The sequence below is a fragment of the Grammomys surdaster genome, unplaced genomic scaffold (assembly GCF_004785775.1).
Source record: "Grammomys surdaster isolate TR1022 unplaced genomic scaffold, NIH_TR_1.0 125614, whole genome shotgun sequence".
Taxonomy (NCBI): domain Eukaryota; kingdom Metazoa; phylum Chordata; class Mammalia; order Rodentia; family Muridae; genus Grammomys; species Grammomys surdaster.
The window spans coordinates 10,297-32,330 of NW_021620456.1; the positions used below are offsets into that span (position 1 = coordinate 10,297).

At 40.2% G+C, this 22,034-nt stretch overlaps 1 protein-coding gene across 2 annotated transcripts in view; it reads right to left on the minus strand.

Annotated features, from left to right (window-relative positions):
- Positions 1 to 1,860: 1,860 nt before the first annotated feature.
- The window catches only part of Fhit (fragile histidine triad), a 1,358,514-nt gene continuing 1,338,340 nt past the window's right edge, over positions 1,861 to 22,034 (minus strand). For both annotated transcript variants that reach the window (XM_028787201.1, XM_028787200.1), the window contains one exon: positions 1,861 to 2,915. In XM_028787201.1, coding sequence (XP_028643034.1) covers positions 2,907 to 2,915 — 9 coding nt within the window. In that variant the 3' untranslated portion in view covers positions 1,861 to 2,906. The remainder of the gene's footprint in view (positions 2,916 to 22,034) is intronic.

The window sequence follows — 22,034 nt, forward strand, 5'->3', positions numbered from 1 at the left end:
CAGCTTTCTTTTTGTGTGGTTTCCTCACACCCACTCCCGGAAGTCAGTATGCTTTTCCCACAGAGCAGATGGGATGCTAGCTGGAGTTGCCCTGTTTTTCAGAGTTCTGCCTCTCTTGAGCTCCCACAGTGTGTGGCAGTGCAAACAAATCTGGCTCACCAGTTCCTGGCCCCCTGCAGCTACTCAGCCAGTCCTGCCAATACCTCACCATGCCCAAAGCACCAAACCATAGAACCAAGTTGGGCACTTCTATCTTTTGGATGTAATATTTGGAGAAAGAGAAAAATGGACAGATGCGACAGAATGAGGGGAGAAAGCGATGAGGACGGGAAGAAAAGGAGGGGGTCCATAAGAACACAAGCAATAGAGGTTAATTATAAGAGAAGTCAGGGACCTGGCCAAGGACTCGGATGTGCACTAGCTGGGTAGCCTTGGGAGCAGCTCACCAGACTGGAGACAGCAGCATATGCTCGGAGTCTAGCACAGATTTAACATATACTTAACATATAACAGGCACTTGGTCCATGCCTGTTATATTTTTGCCTGGCCAGAGACAGCCTCTGAGTTGAAAGGCTCTTTGGTATTATCCACCTATCCAAGCAGCAATATTCATATCAAACATATGTATGGAATTCTGTAGCATACTACAACAACCTCCCTTTACATCCTTGAGATACATTCTAAGATACAAGTGGATGCCTGGAACCACAGACAGTACTAAAACTTTTGTGGCCCATCCTTTACGATAGTCAGACAACTTGTGATGGACTTTCATTTATAAATTAGATACGGTGAGATCTATTCTCACTGTGGGTATTACTAATAATATATCCACCCCACCCCCTGTCACAGACATTCACTTTTTTTTTACTTAAAGAAGGTGACTTAGAGCTTCTTTTAGAGGAGGTACATTGACCATCCTCTATGGACATGGGGCCCCCTGCTAAGTAAGAGGGTAATTTCAACATGAAGTCTACGAGATAAGCCGAGATGAGCAGCCAGAAACTATCAGGTAGACAGATTTAGAGTGCTCAATAGAAGGATAATTCATGCTTCCATAGGACAGAGGGACAGGGGCCCTCATGATTGTGTACAGTTTAAAAAACAATAAATCGTTTGTTTATAGAATTCCTATTTCATATTTTTTTAGACTGCAAGTAAGTAAAACTCCTAAAACAAAACTTAGGGTGGGACAGGTTAGAAAAACCTTCATGCATTCTTTTTTTTTTTTTTTTTTTTTCATCAAGTGACTTTTAATTCATTATCTGGAGATACTTTTAAGACTGACATGTGTTTACAATTTTGGAGTTGAGATACTCATACAATTTTTCATAAAGAGAAAATTAACAAAAAATTGGAAGCAAATAAATTAGCTTATCAGAGCATTTCTTTTCTCTGGTCTTGATCATTCTAACCCTGTGTTCCACATCCAGTGCATTGGCTCCTGTCACACTCTCTTCCTCATTGGGTAAGTAGAACTTCTGGTCTTCATGAAATTCCTTCACTGTTTCTTTTTTTTTTATATATTTATTTTTTTTCTTTTTTTTTTAATTTCTTTTTTTTTTTTTGAACATGAAATGCTTTTTTATAGCATGTTTTACAAGGGGAGGGGGTAAGAGGGTCCAGGTGGTGGAAAAGTACAAAATCTTCTTGGCCTGTGCCTTGAAACATGTCATGGTCTATATGGTACACTGCCTTGAATTATGATCTACCTGCAGTTCTTCAGAAGATATGGTACACTGCTTGAGTTATGGTCTCCCTGCTATTCTTAAGAAGACATGGTACTCTGCTTTGAGTCTATCTGCAGTTGCTAAGCAGGATCTTGCAGCTGCCAAGCTTCAGAGGACATTGTGCAGGTGGGGAAAGGTAGGGGGTAAGGGTAAGGGTGAGGGTCCTGGCTTCTGGCATCTCCCCCTTCTCTGTTTAGTTAGAGAAGGCGTCTCTTGGGAAGAGTATTTAGCTTTGGTGAAAATACTTCTTACCACTTGCTTAAGGGAAAACTGAGCCCACGGTGTGTTAACACCATACTAGAAGAGTCCATGTCATCAAACAATGTGTTGAAAGTAATTTATCTGTCCAATTCTACTCTTCCCTTTGACCCCCCCACACCTTTTCTCAATGATTCCTGCCCTAATAACTTCCACTCCCCTAACAACTCGTCTCTCCCCTCCCCTGCTGGGGCCAACTACTTTCTTGTAGATGCCATCTAAAATCTTCACATATGTTTCCTTTAGGGAAGGCTTCCAGGTAGTATTCTCCAGCTAGTTCTGCAAAGGGGTTTTCAAAGGACTTTTTGAAATCCGCAGAGCTGTGTATGTTTTGGTAAAACAAAGCAAAGGTTTTGTTTATTTGCCTGGGTTTGCTGTTTGAAGTGCTGTAGTCTCCCTCTGGGGCCTCCTCCTCTCTTCCCACCAGCACCTCCGAAGCATCCCTTCCTGCGCCTTGTAGAAGGTTTGATTCTTTTTCAATAGTGCATATGCTGCTGTAATAGTGTCTGTTTGCTTTAGGTCATATTTCTTCCTGGGATGGATTTTCTATGAAGATCAACCCTACTCCTTTGATCTTTAATTTCAGATCTTGTCATTTTCTTTTCGAGAGTTCTTTTTGAAAGAAATGTTTCTTTTTGGCAGAACAACTTTCTGTGGGCCTCGGTGGGTATTAATGGCTCTTTCATTTATCATCACAGATGATGTGAGTTTCTAGGGGGACAGTTGAGTCCAATTGTAGTTTGGAGGAGACATAAATTCTGCAGCCATTTAGGCCATTTGGGCCATTTTAGTTCATTTCGGCCTCTAAGGAGAAAGGATAGCTAAGAACACTGGCCACATTTGTCTGTGAGGTGATCTCCATCATCACATTGCTTCCTAGTCTAATGAATGCTCAGCGAAGATGCTCACTCTTCTAAGTCATTCTTTCTGCAGGAGAATACAACAATGATTACGATGCAACGTTTAAGGGTAGGGTTGTAAGAAAGCCTTCTTCATCTTACATATCAGGGAGGCTCACTCTAGACATGAGTAACAGTTCCCACAAGGTCCCTGAATGCAGAAGGGTTAGAAGCCAATGGGCTGAGTTCTTTGTGAGTCCCAGGAATTAGTTACTCAATCTCTCCTGAACCAGGCTTGGAAAGCCACCCTCTCTACTAAAACTAGTAGCCTCAATTCACACAGCGACTAGGTCCCAGCAGTAACAGACATATATCCAGTACGAAGGCCATTTTCATGGTCATTTTATATGCAGGTACCCATCCATCAGTGTATGTATGTATGTATGTATGTATCTATTATCCATAACTGTCAAGAATTTCCTTAGGGCTGTATTCTTGCTTAAAGCTAGGAATTTAAATGGCTGACACCCATTTCACTAACTTTAACTTGCCAATTTTGAGCATCTTCCCCAAAGATGAGCTCTATGGCTATTTCCAGCTTAATTATATACCACTTTCGCATATCCAAAACAAAATGAGTTTGTTAATATTTTATTCAGCTTCAACTCTGATCACCTACTGCAAACTCCAATAGACTTTCCTTCTTTTGTCAACCTTCCTTCCCTCCAGTGCATTCTGCTCATTGCCCCGTGGACTAACATGTGATAGACTCAACTCATTTTTGTGGATGAGGTATTTGAAGAATGAAAGATCCATGAGGATAGGACGTCTACATATTCACCGATGCTTTTTAATACATGGGTAGAGTATTTAAAAGTCTGTGTTTTATTGTGTATTAGGCTCTAGAAAAAAAGAAATGTCCCTTCAGTATCTCTATTTCTCATTCCTCAAAGGCACTGAAGGAGAGAAGGCTCTGTATGACTCCTGTATAAGTTGTAAGACACCTGACATGGGTAGCCATTGTGTACCAATTGCCACTGTCATCAGTCCCCTGTCATCAGTGTAACTATTAAAATCTCTCCTGTACATTTCCAGAAAGCACTTTTGGCTCCAGTAAGAATTTCTCTGTAAGATTCTGGAAAACACAGGCCAAAGAAATCCACTACATAATTTTTAAGGGTCCCTCTCGGAGATGGCGCATTGTCTTTTCTATCTCCCATGCTCAACAGAGACAAAAGCTCTTTTATACAATTAAAGAGAGCAATAGTCTAAGGTGAAACTCAGTGGTCCGGTGTTCTTCCTGTGTTTATCATTACCAAATCCATGCACTAGTGTTTACTCAGTGCTTCTGAACTCAACATCATGCTTTGCAAAGCATGCTGTCAAGTACCAATAATGTTCCACCCCCAATGGTTGCACATGTGTAAGAACACTTGATCTCAGAATCTCTGCTAATTTATTCTTCTCTTTGGGGTAGCAAGTAGGCACTACGCAAAGAGAAATTTGACTGGATTTTTTTTTTTTTTTTACTATACTAGTCAGTCACTTAATGGTGATGCTAAACTAGAGAAACAAAGACAATGACATCTCAAGTCAGAGATGGCAAAAGTAACAGATACTTCTATGACAAAACATCAATAATGAATTGTTAATTGTCTCCTTGATAGATAAAAAGTATTGGGCACCAGCAGGTGTAATTAACATGGCATTGAATGTCATCTTGCTGGATGACAATGGATTATGAAGGTGAATAATGATGTTCGTACAATGCCCATACTGAGAACAGCTGTAGTTAAGTGTTTTATAAGTATTTTCTCACTTAACCAGGCTCCTGCAGTCTTTATTTTTCAGATGAAGAATCAAAGCACAGACAAGAAAAGAAAAAGTTGCTCAGACAGAATTGCTGGGAGAAGTGCTTATACTCAGTTTGGTCCAATACCAGAGGGCCTTCATCACTATTTGATAAATTAACTGTTCGTGCTTGTCTGAAATGTTCAGCTTTCCTCACAAATACAAGTAGTTAACCAGGCAGTGTTTTTATGAGTTTTCTTTAAAGCAGTGCAGAGTGGAGTGTTCTCTGTCATTCAACCTGCCCAGCTCCAAGTCTTTATAGCTGGAATCCATCAGTCTCTGTAGAATTGACATTTGATCAGGCTGTTCATTTGGAACTGACTTGTCACACCCCACATTAAAGAAGCACTTAGCGAGCCATCTCACTCCCATTTCAAGAGACTTATGTAAGAATCCCTTTTGATCTTTTCTAAAATTAAAATGAAAAGCCACACACTGGCAGCGTTGCAGAATAACAAGTGTTCAAATCTATGAAAAAAAAAAGTCAGAAATAGAACCAATTCTTTGGTATTTAACCACAAGATTGTTCCATTTGATATTTTATTTTGAACTCTACCTACTCTCAGATTTTGATGTTCTATTCTATATTCAAAGTTTTAAAAATTTAGTCATCAAAAACAAGAAACTGAGTGGTAAAATTTTTATTTCTTTGTCTCCAGGATTGAAAGAAATTTCCTCTGGCATGTATCATAAATAAGTAGGGAAAATACAGATAGAAATCTTTTGTGTTGCTTCAGTAACTTCTAAGAAATCAATAATTTTTGGTTTTCTGCTACAACCCTCAGAGAACATTTGATATATCTCTTATTCCCTGCCATCTTTCTTTATCCTCTGAAGCAAGAGCATGCTAGCTAACAGTTTAAGCCTGCAGATGACAGTATGCTGGCCTCAATTTTATATCTTTTCAGAGAGAGACACAAACTTCCCCAATAGAAGCTATCCAGGACTCGATCACAGAGACTCTGTGCCACATTGGAGTCTTTTGACCAAGAAAAGCGAAGTGTGAGTCATTAAAAAACCAGTAGTTTTGGTTAAAGAAGATTTGTGGAAATAATTTCCCTAATAGTTTATGTGATTCTTTCAAAGTAGCAGCTTGTTGAATGGTGCTCTTTCTTCCTTTGAGTCAAAGTCTCCTTTGGTCACTTTGGTTGGTCTGAAACTCACAGTCCTCATGCTTCAGAGTTTCTAATGTTGGGAACATGGGTATGTGCTATCATACCTACATTTTTTTTTTTTAAGAATAGAAGTTTGTATAAAGAAGTGGCTATGCATACTGCATATATACTGGACACATATGCTATATATGCTATATATATATATACATATATATACATGTATATATGTATGTATATATATATATTAGATACAAACACACACAAGCACATAGACATATATACATATATACATATATGTATACATGTATATAAATATATAAAATCTCAAAGTTTCTCAGTTAATAAGCAAGACAGATTTACTCAAGGAACTCATTTTGTATTATGTAAACTTTCCAAGACAGACAATCTGTAGTGTTTCAAATCTACCCTGGCTTAACCACAATGCCTATGGGAAAGCACATAAGAATAAAAGACTAAATTTTATATAGAATTATGCTCATTTTACATGTCCATGTTAACACTGGATGCCAATAAAAACTGATAGTCAAAATACAATAATCTCTCCAGATTGCCTGAAAAATGGAGCTAGCAACAGGGATAAAAGATTTTAAACTATGAACACAAATGAGAGGTAAGTTAAACTGTTCTATCTATCTATCTATCTATCTATCTATCTATCTATCTATCTATCCATCAGTTCCTTGAGCTTTGACAGTATAAATCTAAATAAAGAATCCATATTTACAACTCAATATTTAAATTATTTTTAGGTTTCTATTTCCCCATATTTCTGTACCACAACATGAGGATGTGAGAGAATAAGAAATCCTTGAACTTCAAAACCAGATGGAAGGGCCTGCACAATGGCCCAGCAGGTAGTGGCTAAGCCTGATGACATACATTTGATTCCCAAAATATCCTGTGGTATGCTCCAGCATGTGCACACATGTGCTTGCATGCACACAGTGGTATTTTGCTTATTTAAAACAGATCTATAGGAGAAGACCTGGAAAGTTCACCCAGGAGAGTCTCTGCTTCCTTCCTTCTATGCTGACTCAGCTATGGCACTTACAACATTCATGGCCTACAAGGCTTCACTACACTTGCGAAGTGGTTAATTAAGTGGTACAGAAGTAACACGTATTATTCTAGAAATATTGTGTTCTTCCACATTTCCAATGTCTCTGAAGATAAGTGAATCCACTTTGGCCAGTTTTGGCCAAGGGACATTGAATAAAACCATTATATTACAGACCAAGGCATGTAGGCATCAGTATGTCACAGTCCAGCTGCTTCTCTGCTGCAGCTGCAGAGAAGAGGCTACATACAGAGATGTCCGAATGATCCATCACAAAGTACTGCTACATTGAAAGGTGTGTGGCCCTGGAGGGCAATGGCCTTTCCACACAATGTGTGGGGAGGGAAATAGACTCATGCATTGTGCTCATGAGATGGATGGAAGGGATTGCCCAAAGTGGCATAGCTTATTGGGATAATGTATATTAGTTGCTAGCATGGCCAGAGTAAGCAGAAACTAGATGGTGATGCATAGGTTAAACCACAAATACTTAATTTTGTGTCCGTGACTGGAGAAATATTATAAAATCAATTAAGTAATCCACATTCCAAAGGAGGCAGAAGGAGTTTCTAGGAAAGTTTTCCTTTAAGCAAAATCTGGCAACAAATACATGAGTTCCGAAGGAATGTTCTAAGGTAGTACAATAAATCTGCAATGCTAAATAGATGTGCTGTAGGCTTCCTGTTTGGAGGTGCTGACATGCGTGCTGTCAAAACTATGTCCTGAAAACTTATATTTTGATTCAGAAAGCCATCAGAGGTTGTTGGAAAGTCTCTGGGGTTTCCCAATATTCATTTGTCTCTAACAGGCAAAAATAAATAAATAAATAAATAAATAAATAAATAAATAAATAAGTAAAATAAAAAAGTAAAAGTAAAAATTAATTAATCAGTATATAGAATTACTATACCCTATTTATTCTTCTATAGTCTACACACTAAATTCTACATTATCAGGGATCAGGATTACCACAGCAAGTCCAGACACCCCAGGACACCTCTGAGCTATGCCTTTTGCATAGGAATGGAGATAGTCTCAAAACAGACTCAAAGTAAAGGACTCCAGGAGGTTTCAAGCTTGCAAGCAGCCAACCTTTATAATTGAGTCATTTGCTCCCTGGGTGATTTACACAAAATATATACTCAAGTGATATTCTCAGAATAATGTGCTTCTTTCCCTCAGCTGTAACAGTAAGGCAGGGAGAAGGACTGGCATTAACCACACTGCAAGCATTCTGATCCCCTCAACCTACTATTCCAGCTATAGAGCTGCTGTGTGACATCATAAGAAGCAATAGTATTTACCTTTAAGTGATGTGGGTGCTTAGGTGGGAGGAGAGATTCAGTGTACCTCTTTGTAATTAGGTAACTTAGGCTATTTTCTTTGCACCTCCATTAGTCCTCTATAAAATGAGGCACCATAACCAACCTATTTCTTGGAGTTCTCATGAAGACGTTTCATGCTTCATGAAAGGCATTCAATAATTGTCAACTATTTGTATTATGAGTATTATTGACGTGAGTTACCAATGATATGCCATTGTTCTTTTTATCACTGACAGCCCATGGTTAGGTCTATGGTAATGATAATCACTAAGTGCTCACTGTTCTAGTAAGTGACCCGAGGCAGCCTTCAGGACAACTATCCTAGACCATTATCTCTTGATGAGTAAAAACACTGAGACTTAAAAAGATTGAGAGTTTCTGATTTGAGAATTTAAAGTCCTTCCTAGGCTTATCCTCCAAGCCTTTGGTCCCTAGATTGTTGCAGAATTTCAAAATTCAGGGAGACTTACTTGAAGAGATGGGCCTTTGCTAGAAGAAGTGAGTCTCTATGGGTGGGTCTTGGAAAATGCTACCTTCTTCTGGTTCCACCTCCTGCTGTTTCATGCCTTCTGTGATGTGAAGAAGCACCCCCTCATGTTTCCCTAGCTATATAGAGAGCGGTATATCTCCAAGCCTTTGCTGCCATAATGGGCTGAAATCCCTCTGAAACTACAAGCCTAATTAAGCTTCCTTTAAGGTGGTCTGGCAGGTGTTCTGTTATGGTGATGAGAAAGGGCATAATACAAACCAAAGAGGTACCAAGTCCAGAACAGACACCGATGCCCTGACTCCAGAGCCTACACTTTCAGTCTCTGGCTACTGCTCCAGAATGTCATCACATACAGCATGGCATCTCCTTGCCCACATTACTCAGCCCTCATATCAGGGCACTGGGTTTCCAACTTGGAGTTGCTTCAGTGTCAGCTGTAATGGTCTCAGAGACCTGCAAACCTGGAACACACTACCTGCTCAATAATCTTAATCAGTGTAAGAATGACTAGGGAGGTGGCTGAGGGATTTGTACAGACTCGCTGTACAAACGTAAGGACCAGAGTTTGATTCCTGGCAGTGATGTGTAAGGTTTGGGCATAGTCATGCACATGCCTGTCACTCGGGTGCCATACCTGGGGAGATAGTTCTTTGGGAAATGGGGCTTTGCTTCATAAGCACAAATACCTGAATTAAATCTCTAGCATGCTTGTAGAAAGCTGTGTGTGGCCATGCACACAACTGTAAACCTAGCCCTGTGGGCAACAGAGATAGGAGGATGGTTGGGGCTTGGTGGCTGAAACAGCTAGCTCCAAGTTCAGTGAGAGGCCTTGGCTCTAGGGAATAAGGCAGAGAGGGAATAAGTCTCTGAAACCATTACTGATGACACTGAAGTAACCTCTGACTCTAAGTGATATGAGTGAATCATGAGGAATCATGAGATGCCATGCTATATGTGAGGACATTATAGAGCATTAGCCAGTGACTGAAGGTGCAGGCTCTGGGTTGTTTTCTGTTCTGACTATGTGACATATAGACATCAAACATTCAGCTCTGGCTTCTATATGTCTACACACAGGCATGTGTGCATACAGTATGTATATACTCATACACAAAAGAATCAGTGTAGGAGAGAGAGATTCTGCTTGGATATAACCTAAATACATAGCAGAGCCTGTGAAAAGCAGAACTAAATTTCACGTTGTAAAACAAACCACCTACTAGAGAGCAAAATGGTAGAAGAAGAGCTTACAACACATTGCTCACCATTGACTCCAGACTTATGATTCAGTTTATGGCTGATAGCTAAGGGGTTATGTATTGCTATCAGGGACAGCAGAGAGTAGCTGACTCTTAAGCACTGGTCCTTTATTCTTCTGAGTAGCTGAATAAATTATCCAGCTATTTGTTCTCATGAGTGTAGCCTGTTCTCCCCTGGCTAAGCTAACTCATTATTTTCTGACTATGAGTGACCTGCCCTCTTTCCTGATGTGCACCCTGGATTCCAAGCTACTCGGTCCAGAAACTATATTCTCACAGAGTTCAGCTCTCTCCTGGCCTCACTCCTTACTTGGGTGAAGCCTTGACCCCCTTTCATTTCAAAGCCATCGCAGTGGGCAGCCTTCACCTTTCCACATGCTTACTTAACTCCTGTCATTTGGAAGAAGTGGCTAATTTATGAAAACTACTTTATGCTCTATCATAATTAGACTGTTGGACAGAGTCTATTTCAGGAGCCATAGGTACAAATCATGAGGCAAATGCTGTTTCTAGGTCTTTCTGGGCATTTCTTAACCACTAAGTTGTAGGACCTTAGCTTCTACCACTTAATCCTGTCTCTTATGGCAAGTTGTATTTTCTGCTTCCTCCTATTTCTCTGGCTCTAAGTAAAGGATGGAGCACCTCTACCTTACCTGCAATGTGACATGTCCCATTGCCAGGTTAGCTGTGGGACTTTATTTCTTCCTTGGAATATAAGTATGAGTGTGCTTCTTCTAAGGACTCATCCAAGTTTCCATACTATGTTCTCTGCACCAAGGCAGCATGGGCAGGGAAGAGCTTCTCCGTTGACTTGGGACTGTAAATGCATATGAATCAGATTCATCACCAATCACAGATTTGTGAGTAAGAAGTTACTATTTACTTGTTTCAGGTCATTGTTGTCATATCCAACAAATCATGCCTGGTGCTGAAAACCTAACCAACTAACCAGGGATAATGAAGTCATGGATCTTGGTAGAGAACATGCAACTGCCACTTCATTAAAACAGCATAGTCCTCAACTACATTCTAAATATTTGCTCTATACCCACAGATAAGTATAGTTCTCACGTCTCATAAAGGAAAAATCTTTTTTATAATACATGGAGAGTATCATAGAAAATCACAAGGAATAAACAAGCACAGTTGTGGACTCTAGTCCCAACTGGCATATCTATAGCACAACTTCTGCACTTAAGGTTCGAATATTATTCAGAAAAGGAGACAGAAAGATAGAGAGAGCCAGAGGATCAGGAAGTTTGCTTTGAGATTGTGTCTTGTAGAACTGTCAGAGATGCTACATCAATGAAGACTCACCGACATTACTTCCTAAACATGATCTGCACAAGGATGACATCAGGAGAATGCCAAAGTAAATGAGGGAAACTCATGAGATCTCAGCCCTAAACAAAGAAGTGTAGGCAACTAAGGAATGCTGAGGGTGGGGAAGTACTCTTTCCTCAAGGAAGAACACACCTATTGATTACGAAATACCAAATGGTCAGCCTTAGACATATGCATACAAGAAACATTATACAGACTGAGCATACACATGTACATGCACTTGCGCACAAGGGAGTATATGGGAGATATTAGAGTGAGGAAGGGGGATGATGTAATTACATTATAATCACACAAAATAAAAAAAAACAATAAAATAGAGATATTGTGAAGTAAAACCTGAGACCTTGAAGGCCCACTTGTGCTAAAGGACCCATGGAGGGATGCTTCATGATACAAGTGAAGATGTTCATTTTACTTGACAAGTGGTCTGCTTGCTACAAAGGCAAGGAATGAGGATACAGCCATAAGACAGAGAACATTGTATGACCACGATGACCAAGATTAGAGTGTTGTTGATACAGCTTCAGCCAAGAAGCACCAAAGGTTACTGACAACCACCAGGAGCCAGGAGGAAGAGATGACATTGTTGGCAACCACCAGGAACCAGAGGGAAAGGATTGCATTGCTGCAAACCACCAGAAGCCAGGAGGAGAGGATGGCTCTCCCCATGGTGGCAGAGGGAACTTGGTACTAATAACCCCCCTAATTTCAGATTTCTAGTCTTAAGAAAAATAAAATAATTTTGTTTTGTTAAGAGTCCACTATATAGTACTTCCTTATGAAAAATACAAAGAATTTCAGAGAACTTTTAATTACCACTCCCCCAGCTAAACTTCAGTCAGAAATCACTACAGTAATTCATGTGCTTTGAGTCACACCTCTGTCCACACAATGTCCACAGAGACAAAAGTAACATATAGTAGTATTTTTGTGAACGGAGTGGCCATACATACTATCTGAGGACTCAGGAAGTTTCAATATGTAGGCCCAGTTTGTCTACATTCTTTGGTGATTTCTGTTAACTGTTAGCATTCATATCATGAAATAATCCAGTACAGTACGTCAGATGTTCTAAGCAGTTAAATGATAATGCATAGGGGTAAAACTGCTCTGTGCCTGGCAAAGTACAAACACTAAACACTAGCAGGAGGACTGGTCAGTGTGGTGGCATTGTTGTATTCTGGTGAGGGCCTGCTTCCATGCTGGAGACTATGGAGTGGAGTTTTGACTATAGGCTCACTATGCCCTCAGAGGGCAGAGAGGAAGCTAGCTTCCCAGCCTCTTCTTTATCAGGGTACTAGTCTCATTTGGGAGGTTCTATTATCATGGGTATCATGACAGGGACCAGACATACATTTTTTAACTCATTTAGAGGAACATAGGCATTCTGTCTATAACAGAGAAATAAATACAAACACCTAGAAAGATCTGTCAACGTACTGTTGCAGGACATTTTATCACACTGTGAACCCTGAAACCTTTGTTTACTGGAAAAACCTGTTTTTAGATGTGGTGTGGCTCAGCCTTAGCACACACCTTAATCCTCTGGCTGGAATACAGACAACGCCCTTAGTATACACCTTTAATCCCCCCAAAATGAAGGTAAAGTTAGTTTGTAGAAGGTTTGAAAGTGATGTCTAATTGAATGGCAGACAACGTGATGAATCAGAGAAAGATATGAGAGAATAGGATATGCCTAACTCTCACAAGACAGAGCGAATAGAGAGGTGACTTATAATAGAGAAAGCAGCACAAAGAAGGGGGGAGTTTTACTGGGATAACTGTACAGAGACAGGTTGAAGAGATAACAAACTAGACACAGCATAAGGAGCCAGAAGATTAGAACACATTACCAAAGTTAGTATGAGCCAAGCTGAGTAATTCAAGAGAAGCCAAAAGAAGTCAGATCAAATCAGTCAGCATGGAGAAGAGCTTGAGCCAGAACAGCAGTGCTGAATCAGCCAGCCAGAGTTCAGAAAGAACTAGGAAGGGATGACCTTATTCAGAGCAAGTCTCATGCTGAAAACATTCTAGATCTAGATTAGATTGTATGGAGGCTATAAAAATCCTAGGTTTGCAGATGGAGGCAATAAGTCTTGGAGAGGACAATTACATCAGGTGAATAAAATATACTTTTACAATGTCCAAATCTGGAGACATACATATCTAAATCTCTACCTGCCTGTGCAAATTTTAATCAAGTGAACCACTGGGAATCAAGGAGTGGATTTTCTCAACAGATTTCCAAATCTTTTAAAACTACTCATACCTTGTGCCCTTTTCTCAAGTTGAAGCTGATCAACCCCCTTTTGCATGGATACAAATACATAGCACCCATGCACATGGACTGCTCTGTAAGTCCCTTTACCTTCTGCCTCTGCAAAGTCAGTAGTACCCTAAGAGTTACAATCTCTTCTCAACACATTGATTATGTGGATCAAAACCCTCTGACTTACATCAGCATGGGCCAAAATAGTCATTATCATAGATTTTCTACACTTCTCTTTTAATGGACTAAGCCTTTAGGTTCTAGGTAATGCTTTGGATGTCAGACAAAACCTAAAATCTTTTTAAGGTGCAGACAAAAAGTGAGAATAGTACTCATTTGCTCATCAGTAGAAGTTTCTAGCCTTTCCCTCTATGTGTGCTGAGGTAACTGTGTGCACACACAAAGCTCTCCTTCCTACTCTTCATTTGGCTATATAATGAGTATTTATGTGGATCATTCCTTCTGTAATTGCTGTGACAAAGGGGTGGAGAGAAGTGTTATGCTAAAGCTAGAATGTTTTTACTACTGTGGCCAGGGACTGACATGAGCAAGTCAATTTCTATGGGTGGAGCTGTAAGTTTCCATACACAAAGAATTGCATTTCAACCTACCAAAAGCCAACAAATAGGGGACCTTGAGGATTGAATAAATCACCCTTGATGTGTCTTCCTCCTAAACTAGCTTAAAATTCCTCCTTTGCTTGGATGAGATTTAACCCCCAACCCCCAACCCCCAGCCCCCAACCCCCAACCCCCAAGTATCATTGCTTTCTATGAGAAGACTTCTCCTAGCTGCATTAGTAACAAGCACTTATGTATCTGAAGACCATTGGCTCATTACACTGATTAGTTCCTTGTAATTCTATGAAGAAATTCCAGGGCTTTAATGGATCAGATATTGGATGGTTAAATTTAGTCATGTGGTACATTCACTTAAGAAACAGCAATGAGGAAAGAGGAGCCTTGACAGCTTGAGAGTATGGTAGGAACACAAAAATCCCCCTGGGAAAGATGGGTACCAAACACCCCAACAAACACTGTCTTCATTAGCACCTAACTATTAGCCACTATGTCTGGCTCCCTATCACTCAAGTCAAACATACCCAAGACAGTGTCTTTCCCTAAGTTTATGAAGGAGGTAAGACTTTCAGATCAAGACTTAAAAGATTAGAAGGACCTGCTCATTCTTGGCAGGGAAGAGAGGGTTCTTGCAAGGCACTAGGCAATGAGAATTCTGCATAATTCTCTAGGTTTCACAGGCTGACTCCTCCACACTGCCTCGTACTGTTAGACTGGGTCTTCACATCCATTGTACCTGTTATTCAAGGAAGAAAGTTGACAACATTATGCCTTTTCAAAGCTTGGTACTTCCCTAACACATTTGTACTATTTCAGCTGATGCAGTCAGAGATCTAGTAGGTGGGTGGCAGCTGACTGGCAAGAAGGTTGGATGCCAAAGCACCCAATGAACCCACTCAGCATTCTTTCTTTCTTCCAGCTGACCTGTGCAAATGCCAGATGACTTGGCCTTCAGGTTTTCCTGTGTGTGAATGTGGCTCACCCCGATTTTAAGACTGTCACTCGAAATCAGATTATTATGGAATTAATGGGCTCAAGGACCTGCTGCTTTGGACTGTCAGCTGAATTCAAATTTTTGAGTAATTGAGTCCAGGCTGTTAACACATGCAGCCACTTCCTACTAGAGAGAAATAACTTCAGACATTGCTGTGTTTCACAGGGGGGTACCAGGAAGCAGAGAGTCTCTCTCTCTCTCTCTCTCTCTCTCTCTCTCTCTCTCTCTCTCTCTCTCTCTCTCCCTCCCTCCCTCCCTCCCTCTCCCCCTCTCTCTCTTTCTCTTTCTCTCTCTCTCTGTGTGTGTTAGAGAGAGAGAGAGAGAGAGAGAGAGAGAGAGAGAGAGAGAGAGTGAGAGAGAAATGAGTAAATGAGTAAACGAGACTCCTGCAAAGATTGGAGTGGCCTGGGCTCATAATTAAGATATGTTCTTGCCCCACATAGTAAGTTTTTGCTTGTCCTGAGGCTATTCCTAATCCTTAATTCACTAGATGCTTAGGCAATCATTTCTGCAAGCAAATTTTGAGCAATACTAATGCTCAGAGAAACACGAAGTAAGGTTTTTTTTTTTTTATGAGAAAAGAAGTGTTTCTGAATGCACAGCCACTTCCTTCACTAAAGGTATCTTCAGGCAACTCTCAGGGCACATTATTCTATTTAAAACATGGCTGAGTGGTACTAGAGCGCAGAAACCTGGTTAATTTTAAGTTACCGTCTCTAGAACTAATACATGTTGTCAGGAGATCTCTTACAAATGTCTTATGGCATATGGTTTGCAATAGTTGGTTCACTGAATCTTAAGAAAACTGACTTCCTCTCTTGATGCATGGCTATGGCTCTAGCTTCTCCTGCCAGGGCAATTGTTTTGTTTTCTGTACAAAGCCTTACAGTACAGTGGGTGTCTTAGTTACTATTTATTGCTATTAGGAGACACCATGACCAAGACCACTTTTGTTGTTGTTTCAAGGATTTTGGGGGGAGGGATGCTTTCTTGTAGTTTTTGAGGGTTAATCCATAATTGCCACGCTTGAAGAAGACAGGCATGACACTATCGCAGTATCTGGGAGCTTTATATTGTGATCTCCAGTCAGCAGGCAGAAAGAGGGACACTGGCTCATGGCATGGAATTTTGAAACATAAAAGCCTATCTCCATACTTCTTCCTACTAAGTCACACCCACTCAAACAGTCCAGAGCTTTCCTAAAGAGTCCACAAACTAGTAGCAAGCACTCAAATTTATGAATGTCTATGGACCATTACCATTCAAATCATGACAGTGGTCAAGAGAATGAAACTTAGAGGCCTGTGGCATCTGTGAGTGGTGGGATCTTGAGTGAGTTCCAAACTCTCCTTGCATTCTTTTTCTACAGTGAAACTAGATGGCTAGCCTAGTCCATCAGTTGAGTTCTAGGACAATCAGGATTGCACAGAGAAACACTGTTTAAAAAAAGCATGCCAAAAGGAGATCATTTCTTTTCTAGGGAAATGTAAACAGGGACCTGTTCTTCATGAAGTCTCAATGTACAAACCAATGTACAATTTTATCCAACTTTCCCCTAAGAACCAATGAGTTCGTTGGGTTTATTTATAGAGAATGGGTGATGGGTAGAAGGGGGAACTACTGGTAAAAGCATGGATGACCACTGAAACAGCCACATTGGAAAGTTTTCAAACAGCATGGATGATGTCTGACTCATCACCACATAAATGAGTCACACTTCAGTGAACTTCTTCTAGATGATTATACCTTAACATCTCCTGGTGACCCCAAAGCCACAGGCAATTAAGGCAGAATTGCATACAAATGACTGTGGCTAAAACTGTGGATGAAAGTCAACTGTGCTTCCTATGCCTTCCTCTGAGGGACTGTCATCAGTCCTCAGGTCCTCTCATAAAGTCTTACAAGCTGGCACAGGTGATCTGTATTTCTCCAAGGACAACACTGTCCCACTTTGGCTTTTGCAAAGCATCTGCTCTACTCCTCTATCACCAGCCTAGGCCCCTTTGCTCCATACTGAGACTTCCTAGATTTCTCTGCTTAGGTTCCCTGATTTCAGCTTCACTGCCCACCTACAGTAACATAGCTGGTCCCCTTCTCCTTGTACTATCAGAGAATGAATCCATAGACTCAAATTTCTTGGAGATCCCAGAATCTGTCTCAGCTCCTCCTAGCCCATGGTTACTTCAGTTTTCTCCTCTGCATGAGACACTAATGCTTGCTCTACTGAATTTGTATCCTAACACCTAAATGCACAGCAGCACAAGGCATTTAATTGAATTTGTAATCCCTTCCACGTTATGGTTTCCTTGGCTATAAAATAGAGATATTCTTTACAAAATAGTATATGAAATAGCTATAAAATAGTAATGTTCTTTATAGATTGTTTCAAGGTATAAAAATTCTTTGTGCACATTTATCCCAGAGTTTTCCTGTGTATCTTTTGTAGAGCTCTAGTTTTGCTGAAGTTGTTTATACAAAGGCAGGGGTAGAAAAGAAAAGTCATCAGATCTCAATCCAGCTCTCTGTCCATGCTTCATCCAAACCTAAACTAGATTGAGTGATTTTCCTTATATACTTGTGATTTGGGTAACATAATTAGGAGAAAAGAAATGGAAAGGAGAGCAAAAAGGAAGGAAGGAAGAAAGAGAGAAAGAGAGACAGAGAGAAAGAAAGAAAGAAAGAAAGAAAGAAAGAAAGAAAGAAAGAAACAAAGAAAGAAACAAAGAAAGAAAGAAACAAAGAAACAAAGAAAGAAAGGAAAGGAGAAAGGAAAGAAGGAAGGAAGTAAAGAAGAAAGGAAGGAAGGAAGAAAGAAAGAAGGAAGAAAGAAAGAGAAAGAAGGATGGAAGGAAGAAAGGAAGGAAGGAAGGAAGGAAGGAAGGAAGGAAGGAAGGAAGGAAGGAAGAAAAAGCCACTGCCCTATATAGTATCTTTCTAGTCATTTCAGTGTTGTCTGAGAGTTATTTCAGTACTGTAGAGAGCATGCTCAAATATTTTTAATTCTCTTGAGGAGAAAGACCCAAGTCATCTCTAAGTATGCGGCACCCACCCCTTTAAAAACAGTATACTGGGGTTGACATGCAAACACAGGCCTTTAATCCCAGATTTCAGGAGGCAGAGGTCGGTAGATCTCTGTGCCTTTGAGACTACCCTGGACTACACATCTAGTTCCAGGCCAGTCAAGATTAAATACTGTGATCCTGTCTTAAAACAAAACAAAACAAAATAAAACAAAACACAAAAATTATACCCAATAAGGCACTAGATACCCACCAATGGGAATTCAGTTCTGTACCACCCGCTTCTGTTCTCTAGAAACCCCTCCAAAAGGTCAAGTTCTGACCTTTGAGGTCTGTTTCCATGGCAGGATTCAGAAACTACTTGACATTAGACATGAATGGGGAATGGTGAGTGGGAATCTATCAGGACATCTTGTCCTTTCCAGCCCAAGCATTTTCTCCACATCTGCCAGGCCTGTGTTAAAGGCTTGAAGTGACAAGGCCCACTGGGGAGTAGCCCTCACTGACTCTCACAGGAGGATGATTTCCCTCACTACAGCATGGTGCTTTACTACTGCAGCTCAGTGCTCTCTTTAGTTTAAAGATCTCCTCTTCTCTTCTCTTCTCTTCTCTTCTCTTCTCTTCTCTTCTCTTCTCTTCTCTTCTCTTCTCTTCTCTTCTTTTTCTTTTCTTTTGTTTGTTTTTTGTTTTTTTTCTGTTCATTTTTTATTGTATGTTTTATTTACATTTCATATGTTGTCCCCTTACCCCATCCCACACCCATCCAGGAACCCCCTATCCCCTCTCCCCTCCTCCTTCTTCTCTGCGGATGTAACCCCTACCTACCCCCCCGACTCCCACCTCCCCACCCTCAAATTCCCCCCCTTGGGGTGTCCAATCTTCATGAGGTCAAGGATCTCTTCTTCCACCTATGCCCAGCAGGGCCCTCCACTCTTACTATTCAGCTGAAGCCCTGGATCCCTCCCTAAGTGCTCTCAGGCTGGTGGTTTAGACCCTGGGAGCTGTGGTTGGTTGGTATTGTTGCTCTCCTCATGGGGCCACAAACCCTTTTAGCTCCAATGGCCTTCACTATAACTCCTCCATTGGGAACCCCATTATCAGTTCAATGGCTCGTTGTGAGCATCTGCCTCTGAATATGTCAGACTCTTGAAGACCTCTGAGGAGATATCCATATCAGGCTCTTATCAGCATGTACTTCCTGACTTCCACATCAGCATCTACCTTTGGTGACTGCACATGGGATGGATACTCAGGTGGAAAGGTCTTCAGACGGCCCCTCCTTCAGTTTCCCTCACTTTGCCTCCATATTTGCTCCCTTGAGTATTTTGTTGCTCCTTCTAAGAAGGACCGAATCACCCCCACTTGGTCTTCCTTCTTCATGAGCTTCATGTGGCCTGTGAGTTGCATCTTGGGCATTTCAGGGTTCTGGGCTAATATCCAATAATCAGTGAGTGAATACCATGTGTGTTCTTTTGTGATTGGCTTACTTCACTCAGGATGATATTTCTATTTCTTTTCAATACCCAGCCTATGGAGGATGGGGCTACAGCGGCTACAGGCAGAGTTACTAGAGGGCAGAGCTATCACCATTGTGATTTCTTCTTCAGTTCAGGTAATCACCAAGGGCAGGCTCTCACTTCCACCTTTCTCCTGAAGAAAAACACTTGTCCGTCTTGCAGATTCTTTCCCATAAATTCCCTTCTTGAGAACCAAATCTATGACTTCCAAAGTTATTTTCCTTTCTGTTTGTATGTGTACATGTCTCTGGCTATGCTTGGGTATATATAAACTTACATGCACATGTGTGTAGCTTTTCCATGTTAGGTGTTTTCCACAATCATTATCATCCTCATTTTTTAAGGCAGTATCTGTCAGTGAATCTTGAACTTTCTATTTCATCTATATTAGCCAGCCTAAAAGTCTCAGAAAATTTCCTGTCTCACCAGCATTGGGATTATAGGTATGCACTGATATGCTTGGCTTATTTATTTACTTCATTACATTGGGTTATTTTTTATAGCTTTTAGAAAGTGTGTGTGTGTGTGTGTGTGTGTGTGTGTGTGTGTATACTACACTCATGTGTGTTCTATGGCACATATGTAGAGGTCAGAGGACAACTTATGGGACCTGGTTTTCTCCATGTACCAAATATGTTCTGGGTATCAAGCTCTGACCATTGGCCTTGATGACAAGTATCTTTACCCACTGAGCTATTTCATCTGCTGACTTTCTTATTGTTATTTGTGTGGGTGTTGGAAATCTGAGCTCACGTCTTCTTGCTTTCATAGGAAGCATTTTGCCAATGGAGCCATTTCCCAAGCCAAAAATATAACTTTATGATAATAAAATAATGGCAAATGTCTCATTCAGCAGAAGAGACTAGGGGGTTAACTAGATCTGTATAATGCATTAAAAAGAAATTGAGTTCATTACCAACAATTAAAAAATAAGAGATTTCACATTAAAAATTTGAATTTAGAATTATCTTTTTAATAAAAGAATAATCTTGTAAGAGTAGTTGCCTTCACGAGATTACAGTGGGGGGAAGTTGGGGGAGTGGGGATTGGTTTCGGTCATTCCTAAAGGATTTGGTAGCTATCTTGAATCTTCTAACTAGTTTGCACACAACTGTGAGACACGGTTATTATTTAATTATAATAACTTTCAACAATGTGTCCTAACACAATAAAGGGACTATCACAAACACATAACTGGAATCATATCACATCACATAACAAACACTGACGACATTTCCTCCAAGCTCTGGAGCAGGAAAGGAGTGTCTGCTTCCATCTTTCTTGCTCAGCACAGTATAAATTGTAGCCATAGCTAATATTCAGGAGAGAGAATTGAAGGATTTTAAGACTAGAAATGAGGAGGTAAAATTAGCTCTGATTCCAGATAACAGGATTTTATACATAGAAAAACCAAAGATTAAGTCAAACAGGTGTTAGAACTGACCAGTTATAAATAATAAAATTATAGGTTACAAAGGCAAATCAACTGACAGAAAACTGTAACATTTTTTTAAAATTGATAATGAACTGAACTGAAAATGAAATCACAAAGCAATAGTGTGAAAAGTAGCGACAGCAGAAAAAAGTAGAGATGGGAAGAATGAATGGTTCCTGCTTTGCCAAGGGCCAAAGTTCTTCCAAGCTACTATGGAATGTATGGTCCAAACGTTCTTCTTAGATGCGAGCGCTCATCCTCCACAGCTATACCACACAGCTTCTGTCAGTGTGACTGCTGTCAATGGAAGTTCTTAGAATTCTCTTTCTTCCCTGTCAGTCATTTTCCCAGAATCCTCTCCTCAGTTGTATTTTAACATATTTGTATTTATGGAGGGTTGCCAAGAAGATAAATAAACTGTTAAACTTTTGATATGTTTTTAGATTTTTTTAAAAAAAAACAATTTCAGTAACACTGAAATCTTTTTGTTTTAAATAATGTTGAAACAACGAAATTGTTTTTAAAAGTACAAAAATAATGATTGGTTCGTGTTAACCCAATACCTTTCCTAATGAAATCTCCAAAGTACCAATATTTAAGGATGTCTTAGTGATGTTAGGGGATCAAACAGGAAGGCAAGCCTTCCTAGTCTTGGTATTATCCACTGGTGACTCAATGTAACCTGCTGGCTAAGGTGCCCTCTCAGTGTGCTGCCATGGAAATACTGCTCAACAGTTCTGCAAGAGCAGCAACATTTAGAAGAAAATACACAAGAGAAAAGGTACAGCACAGGGTCTTGCTTATTCATCCTGAGTATTTAGTCGTATCTGTCATTCTCCATTGACTTTGTATTTCTGCTCATTTAAATATCACTTGATCTAAAATGAAATAAATCCTGTTATCATATTTATTCTATCTAGGACAGTGACCTC